The sequence below is a fragment of the Cydia splendana genome, chromosome 10 (assembly GCF_910591565.1).
Source record: "Cydia splendana chromosome 10, ilCydSple1.2, whole genome shotgun sequence".
Taxonomy (NCBI): domain Eukaryota; kingdom Metazoa; phylum Arthropoda; class Insecta; order Lepidoptera; family Tortricidae; genus Cydia; species Cydia splendana.
The window spans coordinates 1,319,253-1,332,337 of record NC_085969.1 but is presented as its reverse complement, the minus strand read 5'-3'; the positions used below and the strand labels follow the sequence as shown (position 1 = coordinate 1,332,337).

The following is a 13,085-nucleotide window of genomic DNA, read 5'->3' as shown; positions in this document are numbered from 1 at the left end:
GTCATAACTTCATTTTTGACACAAGTTTTTATCGCTGACTCTACTTTTCTTTCAGCAGGCAATTGATATTCATTGACCCAATTCTAACTAATGCAATTCTAATCTAAATTCTTACTTTTCGAACTTGTATCTTATGTGTATTAATTTCCGTCAATCTCAAAAAACAACTAAAAGTAAGCGATTTTCTTTTAACATCTAGCCTAGAGGCCTATGCGAGTAAAAATGAATGCAATAAATGAATGAATTAATTAATAAATAAATAAAAATAAATAAAAAGTTTTGATTTGTGGGCGGTAAGAGATTATTATCTATCTATATTCACGTCAAAATCATAAGTATAGAAACGCTTACTTACGGACTTCTTAGACTTCCCTACAAGCCCCATCTCACATTCATGCAAATAATATCCTTCTTCTAAAAGGATAAGATCCCATCGAATTTTGAACTTATAATGGAATAAAAGATTCCAAATTCAAAACTGCAAAAATAACTCTCGGAGTGAGGAGAGTAAAATAAAAACACTCTGAGACTTAGGGTGGTATTCCACCTGTCCACTTTGTCCAATGTCATTGCGTCTCACTCTCTCATTAAGCAAAATGTGAGAAGCAATATACATTGAACAAAGAAATTGGACAAATGGAATACCACCGTCAGACACGTCATTCACGCACAGCAAGCGGTAACTATCTACCGGTTATCGCTATCACCTATCACCTGCTATCGATAAAAGTCGATAACAATACGTCTTTGTTGGGTGATTAGAAAAAAATAGACGGGTTTACAGATTTGTTTGCGAGTTTAAATTGATTTTGGACTTAAATTAGTTGACAATAAGGTTGGTTTTGCTTAAGATGTTAAAAATGTTTGCAATCTAGTGTGTAATCTTTACTTGGAATAGGTGTTTCAAAAATTGCATTTGGTGCTACCTGTGTAGATAATGTAGGCCCAAGTTTACATAATAAAAATCTTCGATAAAATCATTTTAGACAAAAAAATCTGTCTAATTTTACGTTTAAAAATCATAAAAGTTACTAGTCTCTAACATAATGAACACAATTTCGTACATAATTTCCAATTTAAGAAACTCATTTGAGCCGCGATTCTAACCCGCGTACTTCGGTTTGAAAGTCGCACGGCTCACCGCTAGGCCACCAACACTTGGAGAAAATAATTGTTACGTGACAACCATAATCGTTTGATCGACGATCTGTACAATAATCCAATATTATTATGGAATAATATTAACATCTATAAAATACTCTGATAATTAGCTTAACATAATATACAGGTTGGCTAAAAATAACTCCATTCCCGTTGCCAGGGAGGTTTTGGGATTATACTAAGCAACTTTGCCAACCGTTGCTAGCGACGAGAATGCAGTTATTTTTTAGCCACCGTGTATATGTAATACCTACTTACTAACTATTCATAAGTGCTTCTTGCTACATGAATAAAGGTATATTTGAACTGAACTGATCTTACCTCAGAGGCGGTGTCGGGCGGGTCGATGATCTCAGGCAGAGCCGCCGGGTCTGGCAGGTCGCACGAATATCCCTCGTCGTCAGAGTTGAAGTCCTGTGCCCTGTTTATCAAAAGCTTGTAAATTGTAATACAAGTGGAAGTCCCTTTTTGACAGCTTTTGTTAGAAAGGGACTTCCACTTGTATTACAATTTACAAGCTTTTGATAAACAGGGCACTGCTCTTCTCCTTAACACTTGTGGACCTCGTGTGGGATCCGAATAATACAACGTGACGGTCTTACCTCAGAGGCGGTGTCGGGCGGGTCGATGATCTCAGGCAGAGCCGCAGGGTCTGGCAGGTCCCGCGAATATCCCTCGTCGTCAGAGTTGAAGCCCAGCTCTTCGCCGTAACACTTGTGGACCTGCAAAATAAGTCTAGTTAGTTCGATGTTTGATCCAATTATTAAGGCGAAACACAGTTTAAATTCTGATTTGTAAAAGGTAAAAGTAACGTTGACAAATTAAATTTCCGTCAGCTATACGTATTTAGGGTTTCGTTATAGACGGCTCTGATGTGGTATTAAGTACTATTAAACAATGTTACAACATATTAATGGTGAGGCAATAAGGACGCTGTCGACTGCTTTGAAATATTTGCCGTTTCACTTTGTCAGAAATGAAATTGACAAGACTTTTTAATTATTAATAATTTTACAGAAGGTATACAATTTTATATGTGTTCTTTAAAATAACCCCACTGCAAAGCGTTTTAAGTTTTTGTTTGGTTAAAAATACCTTTACAACTTATGAAGGTTCTTTAAACTGGGCAAAGATACATTGATTGAGTTATGTACTATCAATTCTCTTTGAAATTGGTAAAGATATGTCACACATATACCCATTTATCGAAGTCAGTTGGAAAAACAGAAATAAAATAAAAACTACATACTTGCATTACAGCAAACGCAATGCAAAACTTCAAAACACTGCAATAGATCTCGCGGGCAACCGGAGTTGTTAATTACTGCTCTGTTAACACTAATTTACAATGTAGTAGTAGGTACATAATACTAGTACAGTTCGCGTTTTGTACTGTCGGTTAAAGTTCGGGTAGAAAACACTGGCGATTTGTTTGATAAAAAATCGCTATCTGCAACGTAATGCGGGTAACCAGTGGTGGTGTGCGACCAAAGTTACGCGAGTGACCTTAAAAAACGGTACCTATTTAAATATTTGGTTCATTGCGTTAGCCTACTTGTTACATTAAGTTAGATTATTAGTATATGTCCCTTATTATAAGAATTATTCTTACACTATATTGAATAAGAACAACCGTTTAAAGATCTTATGAGCAAACCTGTGATAACTCGGGGCACATTCTAGGGATTTGATATCGATAAAAAAAACCGGGCAAGTGCGAGTCGGACTCGCGCACGAAGGGTTCCGTACCATAATGCAAAAAAAAACGAGAAAAAAAGCAAATAAAAAAAACGGTCACCCATCCAAGTACTGACCACTCCCGACGTTGCTTAACTTTGGTCAAAACTCACGTTTGTTGTATGGGAGCCCCATTTAAATCTTTATTTTATTCTGTTTTTAGTATTTGTTGTTATAGCGGCAACAGAAATAATCATCTGTGAAAATTTCAACTGTCTAGCTATCACGGTTCGTGAGATACAGCCTGGTGACAGACAGACGGACGGACGGACGGACGGACAGCGAAGTCTTAGTAATAGGGTCCCGTTTTACCCTTTGGGTACGGAACCCTAAAAAGATGTCGATATATAAGACTTTATGACTTAAGGTAAATTTCACTTTTTATGTACTTTTAGCAATAAATGAAGATGGAGTAATGTTTAAGAAATAATAAATAACGATATAAAATAATTAGAATAAAACATTTAGTGCAAATGTGGAAATACGGACCTGGTTTAAAAATAAAATAAATTCTACGAAAAAACACCTTTTTAGAATTTAAGAAGCAGTACACAAAGCGATTTTGTATAAATATATTTATTTTGTAGAACATTTAGATGTTGACAGTAACATCGATATATTTAATTGTCGATAAAATATTTTGCTACGTCACTTTAGTATAAGTGCCCGAGTTATCCCAGGTTTGCTTATAAGTGAATTGCTAAAAAATTGTACATAGGTGTTAAGCACCTGTAATTTAGTCTAAAGTTAATTGATTCCATTGTGTTACCACAGTTAAGCCATTTCTATTTAAGTTAGATGCATGACAGTGTGTTAGCGTATGCTATAGACTTATATTAGGTCCTTACCTATGAAATTGGCGTTTTTGTTCATAGATATAAGTCTGATCCTAGTTTTTTTTTTTTTACAAAAGTACATACACAATTACAATAAAACTACAATATGATTTCGCCAAACAGCTTGACAGCAATTAATTGTTATTTTTTATTGTTAAGTGTTCAGAATTAAGCCTTGAAAATAGGTCTTTTCATGTGCTGTCGGTTCGAGTATTAAAATTACTTATATTTTTCTAATGGTACCAATTTTCAAGAAATGGAGATATTGAAAACATACCTTAAAGGTGTCAAAAATTACTGGAAAAATTTTGTTTGGTTTGAATTAGCCATCAAAAAAATATCCGCAAAATTAATTGTATGGAAATTCGTGTTTCGTTGAAATTCTCCGGACAAAACGCCAATTTCATAGGTAATGACCTAATATTTGTACGAATTAAGTACAATACAATACAATTTACATAGTTAATTTTCGTAACACAAATGAATCAAGTTAAGACTAATCACAGCTTCTTAACTGCGCTTAATCACGTACAAATTTTTTGCAAGTCACTCTTATACAACTTAAATTTGTTTAAATATTTACGTTTCACGTCTTGTTATTCCTTTGAAGTTGATCTGAACATTTGACAGTCGTTTTGCTTGTATTTTAGAACACTTGGCACGTTAACAAACAGCTAATTATAACTCATTCATTAGTTACTTCACACTATTCTTGTTTGTTTATATTTATTGTTTTTTAACCTTTAGGTATTTTATTATGTCTTTGCCTCGAATAAAAGGAAAGTTGATTAAAATTTGTTCATAATTTTGGAGTTTTTGAGGAGAGTTTCCTCTTTTATATTAGGAAAACACCTTTTTTTATGTTTCCTTTTTTGGTATTTCATAATAATTAAGGATGGAATTATTACTTATTGCTGTTTCTAAAAGCCTAGATTTAAATCATGAAATCAATAAAAAAAAGACCAAGATCGTGAACTGATACAAAAAATACAACTTTTTTTACTTAAAAGCTAGCCTCATTAAAATTGTTGTTACACTTTTGAATGTATCCCTTATTTTTAATCTTAGGAGAACCCCAAAAAATACATTTAAATTTTCGTCTGTGTATGATAAAGATCCTGACAGAATTTATAGGTAGTCTTCTTTTTGCATTTTTTCGACAACGGTTTTTTCTGCTCTAGACAAGACTAGTAAGACAACCGAGGTTTGAGTTGAACCCATACATTTTGACCACCACACACAGTATAAAGGGTTAAATCTAGCCTCGAAATCATAGCTACACTTTTGAATTTATTCATTATTTTTGATCTTAAAACACACATTTAAACATTTTCCCCTCACTCACTTTTTCCTCACGTTTATACCGAAAACTTTTTCTACCAAACTAAAACATTATGAATACCGAAACGAACTGAACGCAGCAATGGCGGCGCAAGCGTCGCGCGTCTCTTCAATAATTCAGTACCTGTTGAACAGTGGAATAATCCCCGAAGATCATGTACCGTCGCCGTCAGATATATCGGAGCGGCCATGGTGTTCACAATATCTGAACGCGCACTCTATCGCCTTGACAATAGAGGCGTGTTCAGATGTTTGTGACCGCCTTAGCCACTCTGATATATCTGATGGCTGTACCTAATACCTACTCTAAAATGGGCCGATTTATTCACGTAGGTAATTTACAGTTGTACACTACACTTTCCTTAACACTTCGCTTTCCGCCAACGCGATATTGGGTCAAAAAGAAAAATAACAATTCAATTGTAAATTTAACATTATGGTCGTTTGTGAGTAATATTTTTTGGCGGTTAAAGGAGAAAGCCTTATAAACTTTAGGCAAAAATATCACTCGTACGCTAAATGTCATTGTTGTACCAATAAAATATTAAGCCTTACTCGTACTAGAAAGCAGCATTGTTATTGACAGCATACGCCATAACACTTATAACTTTTATAAACATTCTAGAACCATTAAGGGTTCTTGCCGTTTAAAGAGTTAATAAAAAAGTGAATTTGGGTAAACAGGTAAAATATTCGAAGTTTTAACTATAATCCCCATAATCCCATTACAACCCATCACCAAAGAGTTACTGAGTATAAAAGAAGACCTATGAAAAAAACAATCAAATTGTATTTTATTATTGAAATGAATCTATCACATATGTCGTATTGCAATAAAAATTCTTTCGCAAGAAACTCAACTTTCGAAGAAAAAAGCCGAGTCCAAAAACCCTGGCCTCAAACGTAGACAATTTGCATGTGTAATGCCTAACTCACATGAAAATGGAAAGTTATAGTTATAGTAATTTGGACCTTTTATACAGTAGTTACATTCCATATTTACATGGCAAAGACAATAGTCGCGAGCAGATGCGATACTGCTATTAAAATATGGAACGTATAAAAGCATTTAATAAGGTTCAAACTCATTTAGCTATAGTAAGACACGCCTCGACATTTGAGACTTTTCAATTGTACGTAATACGGCTAGAGTGAGAGGGAGTCAAATGAATTTGAACATTTTATACAGAAGTTAGATTCCATTTTTCAATGGCAGGGCCAATAGTCGCAAGCGATAGTGACAGGGTGCTGCCAATGAAATATGGAACCTAACTGGTGTACTTAAAATTGAAATTCCTTTGATATAACGCACATGTGCCCCATAATGCACATTATAGGCGCTCCGCGTATAATATCCACCTTGTTTTCGATACTTTAATATTTAGATCGTATAGTATTTGATTGGAATGCGCATTTTAAACGATCCGAGTGGCGTGGAAGAGAAATTCATTGAGATTCAAATCAAATGTTCAGTTGTCGACCAGGATAAACCAGAATGGTTAATAGGGCTTGTGCACAAATCACGCGAGGTTCGATAGGGGGGATGTCACGAAAAAATCCCGACAGATCACTTTGGGGGAGGGTGGGGTATAAGGAGACCTCACGAGTATAGTAGGATTAGTAAGGTCATTTAGCATGCACTTTAGTCTCAGGCGATGCCGCTTGGCACCATTGTTCCTTAGGTCAAACAAAGTTGATTTGGCCCGGTAGCCAGGAGATAGTACCATGCAGACCCCCCAAAAAGGGGGGGGTGAAAGGGTCGGCTCCCCAGGTCCAATCTATGCTATATTCCTTCCTAGTCTTAGCAACTAGGGCAAGTTATATATCATTTTCGTATAATTAAGGGACGAGGAATTCATTTTTGAAATAATTATTATGCCTTTCCATACAAAAAAAATATTTTTGTACAAAAAATGAAAATGTTATGTAATTTTTTGTGACAACTTTGGAGGTTACAATCACAGTATGGCGATTTGCACTAAATAAAAATATGGACGATGTAGCCCATGTATTCTTTATTCTGGAAAATATCACTTTAAAGTAGGCATTCATACATTTTTTCGTAATAAAAAAATAATTTATAGCGCGTGGCGGTAACGATTTCCATACAAATGGAACTATGCCCAAAGTCAAAGATTAAAAATGTTTACTAAAACACTGAATTTGGCATTTTAAAAGTCTAAATATAATGTTTTAATATTTTTTTCATGGGTTTTTGCCCTTTTTTGGTACAAATTTGTTGTTTTTATTTTTCTTCCATACAAACTTTCTCCCCCCTATTTTCCCCCCTTAAGCATGCATGGTACGATCTCCTGGCTACCGGGCCAGATCAACTTTGTTTGACCTAAGGAACAATCGTGCCAAGCGGCATCGCCTGAGACTAAAGTGCATGCACTTCCATACATTTGTCTTACTTACTAACCCTACTAGTATATTTTTCTACATTGAACGAAACTAAGTAAAAATACCTGAGTAGATACTTTTTCTCGGTTTCGTTAAACATAAATCTTAACTCCGCCCTTCAAAAGAGCGAGTCTATTTTACGTAATTTTGGAGCGCGTGGCCTTGACCAGTCGGATAGAAAAGTTTCAAAAAAATACACGTGAGGTTATAAGGGGGAGGGGGTAGCTAAAAACTGTTACTTATGCTTTTTTTTTTGACATTTAGATTTTATTCTAGAAATTATAGACTAGTATTTTTTTATACAATCTTTTTAATGTTTGACGATCCTTTTGTGAAATTCTTAGTGTTAAATTTGATATGTATAATAATCCAATTTTATTATGGAATAATATTAACATCAATAAATTGCTCTGATAATTAGATTAAGATTAATTACGATTCATAAGAGCTTGTTGCTAGGCCTACATGAATAAAGTATATTTTGATTTTGATTTTTTGATTTTGAAACGTCACCAAATATCACCAAGGGGGAAGGGGGGTCAAAAAGTAGCCGAAAACACCTCGCGTGATTTGTGCATAACCCCTTAGTAAAAAGCAATTCAGCGTAAACTATGAAAGTATAAGTGTTATTTATGTAACTCACTGACGCCTAAATTTGTGCCACTTGTTTTAAATTGATATCAAAATGGAATCATTTTTCATTGATCCTTCCTTATCTTCTTATTTTTTGTTTTAAGAGTTAGATTACGCATATTGAACACTAAGTTATAAAATAGCTATCATTAGATCAGGCGGTCTGACATAAGTTGCGTTCTCGCGCGCGAGTCCATACTTGAAGTCACGCTTGATGTATGGAGTCGCGCGCGAGAACGCAACTCATGCTAGACCGTCAGAATTTCCTATTTTAGATTTTTTATTCTGAATCATTACAACTTTTCAGGATTGTCTTAATAATTTTTTGATAATAAGTCCATTTTTATCGCAACTTGATTGACAAAGCTAAAACAATGCTAACATTGAAAGTATCCTTAACCAAAAAATAACCAATTTCACAAAAGTCTAGCCATCATTTTATTTTATAGATCGTGTCATCATATCCTGACGTAATGACATTGGGAGAATGCAACACATAGACTTCGGTCAAATAAAAAGACCTGTGATGTCTAGCCTCGATGTACATTAGGAATGTCAACCTTAATTAAAAACAAAGTAGGTAGCATTTCATTTGACTAGTAAAATTTTCGAACAAATAAAATGCAACCTATACTTGGTCAAGCAGATCTTGTCAGTAGAAAACGCGACATGGTCGCTTTTGATATCGATAGGGACACTTGGGAGGAGCTCGCGTCAGATCGCGATGGATGGAGGGGTACCATCGCGAAAGGTCGCGAAATTCACGACAACGCATGGTTCCAAGACCTTGCCCGAAAACGCGCAGAGGCACAATCCACCTGATGGTGCCGACATGGCTCCCTGCTTCAGCTGCCATAAATGCGGTCGCAAATGCCGGTCCCGCATTGGCTTATACAGCCACGAGAGACGTTGTTCCTCGCTTACAGACGCTGCATAAATCATCTGTCAAGATGTTAAAGGCCTGAATGAATGAATGAATGACATTCCTAATGTACATCGAGGCTAGACATCACAGGTCTTTTTATTTGACCGAAGTCTATGTGTCGCATTCTCCCAATGTCATTACGTCAGGATATGATGACACGATCTAACTTTCTTGGCTATGATTTTGTATTGTTGGCGGCACGAGGCTAGAGAAACTCTTCTTTTTCAAGTCAGTCAAAAAGTTAGTACTTACTGAGACGAACAGAGTTGTAAAATAAAATTAGATAGAGTCGGACCAGCTAACCAACTCTGCATGACATTTTCAATGAGAAATTGGGATAATATCGTCGTTAGTATGAAATATCTTCTTATTTTCCATCGTATTTTCACGGAAACGGCACGTGTCTTGCTATTTCAGTCAGTCTCGGTACAAAAAGTACTGACATTGACTGAACTAGCATGACAGAAACGAACGTTTCCAAGAAAATACGACGGAAAACAATTATGCACTACATCTGTACGACGTTTATAAAGACATTCCCACCCCTTTTTTGGGGCAAAATTAGCTTAAACGGACTCTAACCCATAAACTAAATAATTGTACTTACCCAATGCCATATCTCCTGGCTACTGACAGGCTGTCCCATGAGCGCGTTCTGCCAGATCCTGAACAGCATCAGATACGATTTGTCCCGGCCGGAGAATGATGTGAGGAAATTCTTCTCAGTTTCTGTGCAGATGAGGATCGCGTTTGGTATCACCTGGGTAAATATAGATATTTATGTTACCAAAGATCAATAATTGAGTCCCTTAACTTCAAACTCGGGTAAATCCATCTGTCAGGGTTGTCTATTGTTTGTCCGAAAATTATATAAAATAATACTCATATGCCCGAATTTTATTTGCCCGAATTTAATTTGCCCGAATTGTTTGTTTACCATAAAAATTATGTGACATACTCTTTGTTTACCCGATTATTAGATTCCAGAACGTACGAGTGCCATACGTGTTGTTGTCCATATTATTAATTGTAATAATATTATTTAATAGAATATTTAAACCTCACTAGCCCACTTTTCCAGTAGTATTTCTTTTCTGTAAGGGTCGCAGTTCAAACCTAACCTAACCCATTTTTCTAGTAGCATTTGGTTTCTGTAAGGGTCGCAATTCAAACCTAACCTAACCCACTTTTCTGATAGCATTTCTTTTCTGTAAGGGTCGCAGTTCAAACCTAACCTACTTTACTAGTAGCATTTATTTTCTGTGTGGGGTGCAGTTCAAACCTAACCTAACCCACTTTTCCAATAGCATTTCTTTTCTGTAAGGGTCGCAGTTCAAACCTAACCTAACCCACTTTTCCAGTAGCATTACTTTTCTGTAAGGGTCGCAGTTCAAACCTAACCTAACCCATTTTTCTAGTAGCATTTGGTTTCTGTAAAAAAAAATTATTATGGCTAGTGATAATTATGGCTTACAATGATGATGACAAATGATATTATTGAAATTGATTTTATGGGAAACAAAGTTTCTGGCACGTGACTAATATAGTAAACAATAAGTATTGCATATGTAATTATGGGAAACAATATAATGGCTGTTGACTATTATGGCAAATTAAATTATGGCAAATGAAATTCTGGCAAGTGGGTGTATACCATCTGTCAGATTATGCGATTTTGATATTAAGAAAAGGTAATAGGGTAGATATTTGCTGAGAGGGTCGAATGGATTTACCCGAGTTTTAAGTTAAGCAACACAAAACAGCGGAAATCATACCTACTTGGAGCTCAATTGTAGTTATGATTCTGGTTAGGAAAAAATGGGAAAAAGAGGGTCAAAGATTAACTCCAGTATTTTTGACGTAGTCGAATTAAGTTCTGGAACTTGAATGACAAACAAAGCCCTTATAACAAATAAAATACAACTAGCGCGCTATTCGCGGACCATTTGCGAAAGAGTCGTTAAGAAGAGCAGCACGCGTATAGTACGGTGTATGCGTTTGCTGTTCACGAAAGGCGCACGAGGCATAAGTGAATTATTCGCAGCTAGTGCGCTAAAAATAGACGTCGGATGCGGAGATAAAAAATGTATCTAACATTTCAGTAAAATTACACGAAGGGAATAAAATCGCTAAAAAAGCCATGTCTGTTACAATATGGTGCCGTGGCCAGGATATCAGTACTAATAATAATGCATGTTTGTTACTTTTGTTAGTCAATATGCACATCTAAACACATTTGAATGAAACATTTTCGGGAAACAACCTTTGAGACATAGCGTGTAAAAAGTTCTTATTTAGAGGCATACATTACGAATTCAATATATTTTACCCAGAACATAAAGACTAATCTTTATGTTTTTTCACACATACCTAGCTAGGTTGTATTGTATGTCGAAGAACAAAAAAACTTACAAGTGCTGTTCGCTCTTTAGTAATAGCGGTGACATCTTTCCATCGTAAAGATAAGCTGGTCTCCCACCCGAAGATGCTAGCGTGGAAACAGAGGTAGTTCTGCGACGCGTATAGACGGCCGTGGACCAGGATGTCTTTCTGTAGCGCGCAGGAATAGTCTGTGAAAAAAACAATGAATTATATAATATTGACTATTTTAATTTTAAAGTAAGTTTTAAAACGTTTGGTTGATATTAACTGGTAAAGAATGCTTAATGGTATTAGATTTTAATTTTATTTTATATGTAGAGTTGAAGGAACTATAGCAGTTCTATTTCTTGATGCGACATTCGGGGGCACGTTAGCCGGTAGACGACACCTAAAGTGTTGTTACTTTTTGCGAGCAGAGAATTCAACGTAACAGCTCATAAAAGTAATAAATAATTACGAACAATAAGCTTCTCATTGGGCATATCTTTAAAGAGCATTTTGATGTCCTCAAACTTACTTTTGTACGTGGGATAGAAGGCGCCAGCTCTTTATTTGATGTGATTTTTAATTTTACCAAAGCAGAGTAATAATTACCAACAATAAGTCGCTCCTCATCGGGCAGAGCCGCTTGAAGTCTCTCACACTTGCTCTTGTAGGTCGGGTAGAAAGAGCTATACCAGCTCTTCTTCTTGGTGCGACCTTCGGATGTACGCTGACCGGCGGAGGATGCCTAAAGTGTTCTAATTCCTTGCGAACAGTAACAGTAAACTAAATGTATGGAATAATTACCAACAATAAGTCACTCCTCATCGGGCAGATCTTTAAAGAGCCGCTTGAAGTCCTCACACTTGCTCTTGTAGGTAGGGTAGAGGGAGCTATACCAGCTCTTCATCTTGGTGCGACCTTCGGATGTACGCTGACTTCGGATGAGGATGCCTAAAGTGTTCTAATTCCTTGCGAACAGCAACAGTAAACTAAATGTATGAAATAATTACCAACAATAAGTCGCTCCTCATCGGGCAGATCTTTAAAGAGCCGCTTGAAGTCCTCACACTTGCTCTTGTATGTCGGGTAGAAGGAGCTATACCAGCTCTTCTTCTTGGTGCGACCTTCGGATGTACGCTGACTTCGGATGAGGATGCCTAAAGTGTTCTAATTCCTTGCGAACAGCAACAGTAAACTAAATGTATGAAATAATTACCAACAATAAGTCGCTCCTCATCGGGCAGATCTTTAAAGAGCCGCTTGAAGTCCTCACACTTGCTCTTGTATGTCGGGTAGAAGGAGCTATACCAGCTCTTCTTCTTGGTGCAACCTTCGGATGTACGCTGGCCGGCGGAGGATGCCTAAAGTGTTCTAATTTTTTTGCGAACAGCAACAGTAAACTAAATGTATGAAATAATTACCAACAATAAGTCGCTCCTCATCGGGCAGATCTTTAAAGAGCCGCTTGAAGTCTTCACACTTGCTCTTGTATGTCGGGTAGAAGGAGCTATACCAGCTCTTCTTCTTGGTGCGACCTTCGGATGTGCGCTGACCGGCGGAGGATACCTAGAGTTGAGAAGGATCAATGCGGGGTCGACCCTTTGGATGCCACAGTCGATGGCGCATTTCAGATAAATGTGACGTTATCAACTAAAAGGTACCACATTGTCAGTTGTTGATAA

The 13,085-nt window shown here is 36.5% G+C and overlaps 1 protein-coding gene across 1 annotated transcript in view; it reads right to left on the bottom strand.

The window, feature by feature from the left end:
• Positions 1 to 13,085, bottom strand: part of LOC134794098 (protein Aster-B-like) — a 58,187-nt gene that overhangs the window by 25,389 nt on the left and 19,713 nt on the right. Inside the window, exons 5-8 of the mRNA XM_063765798.1 lie at positions 12,414 to 12,540; positions 11,449 to 11,606; positions 9,644 to 9,796; positions 1,764 to 1,883 (exon numbers count right to left, since the gene is read on the bottom strand). Coding sequence (XP_063621868.1) covers positions 1,764 to 1,883; positions 9,644 to 9,796; positions 11,449 to 11,606; positions 12,414 to 12,540 — 558 coding nt within the window. The remainder of the gene's footprint in view (positions 1 to 1,763; positions 1,884 to 9,643; positions 9,797 to 11,448; positions 11,607 to 12,413; positions 12,541 to 13,085) is intronic.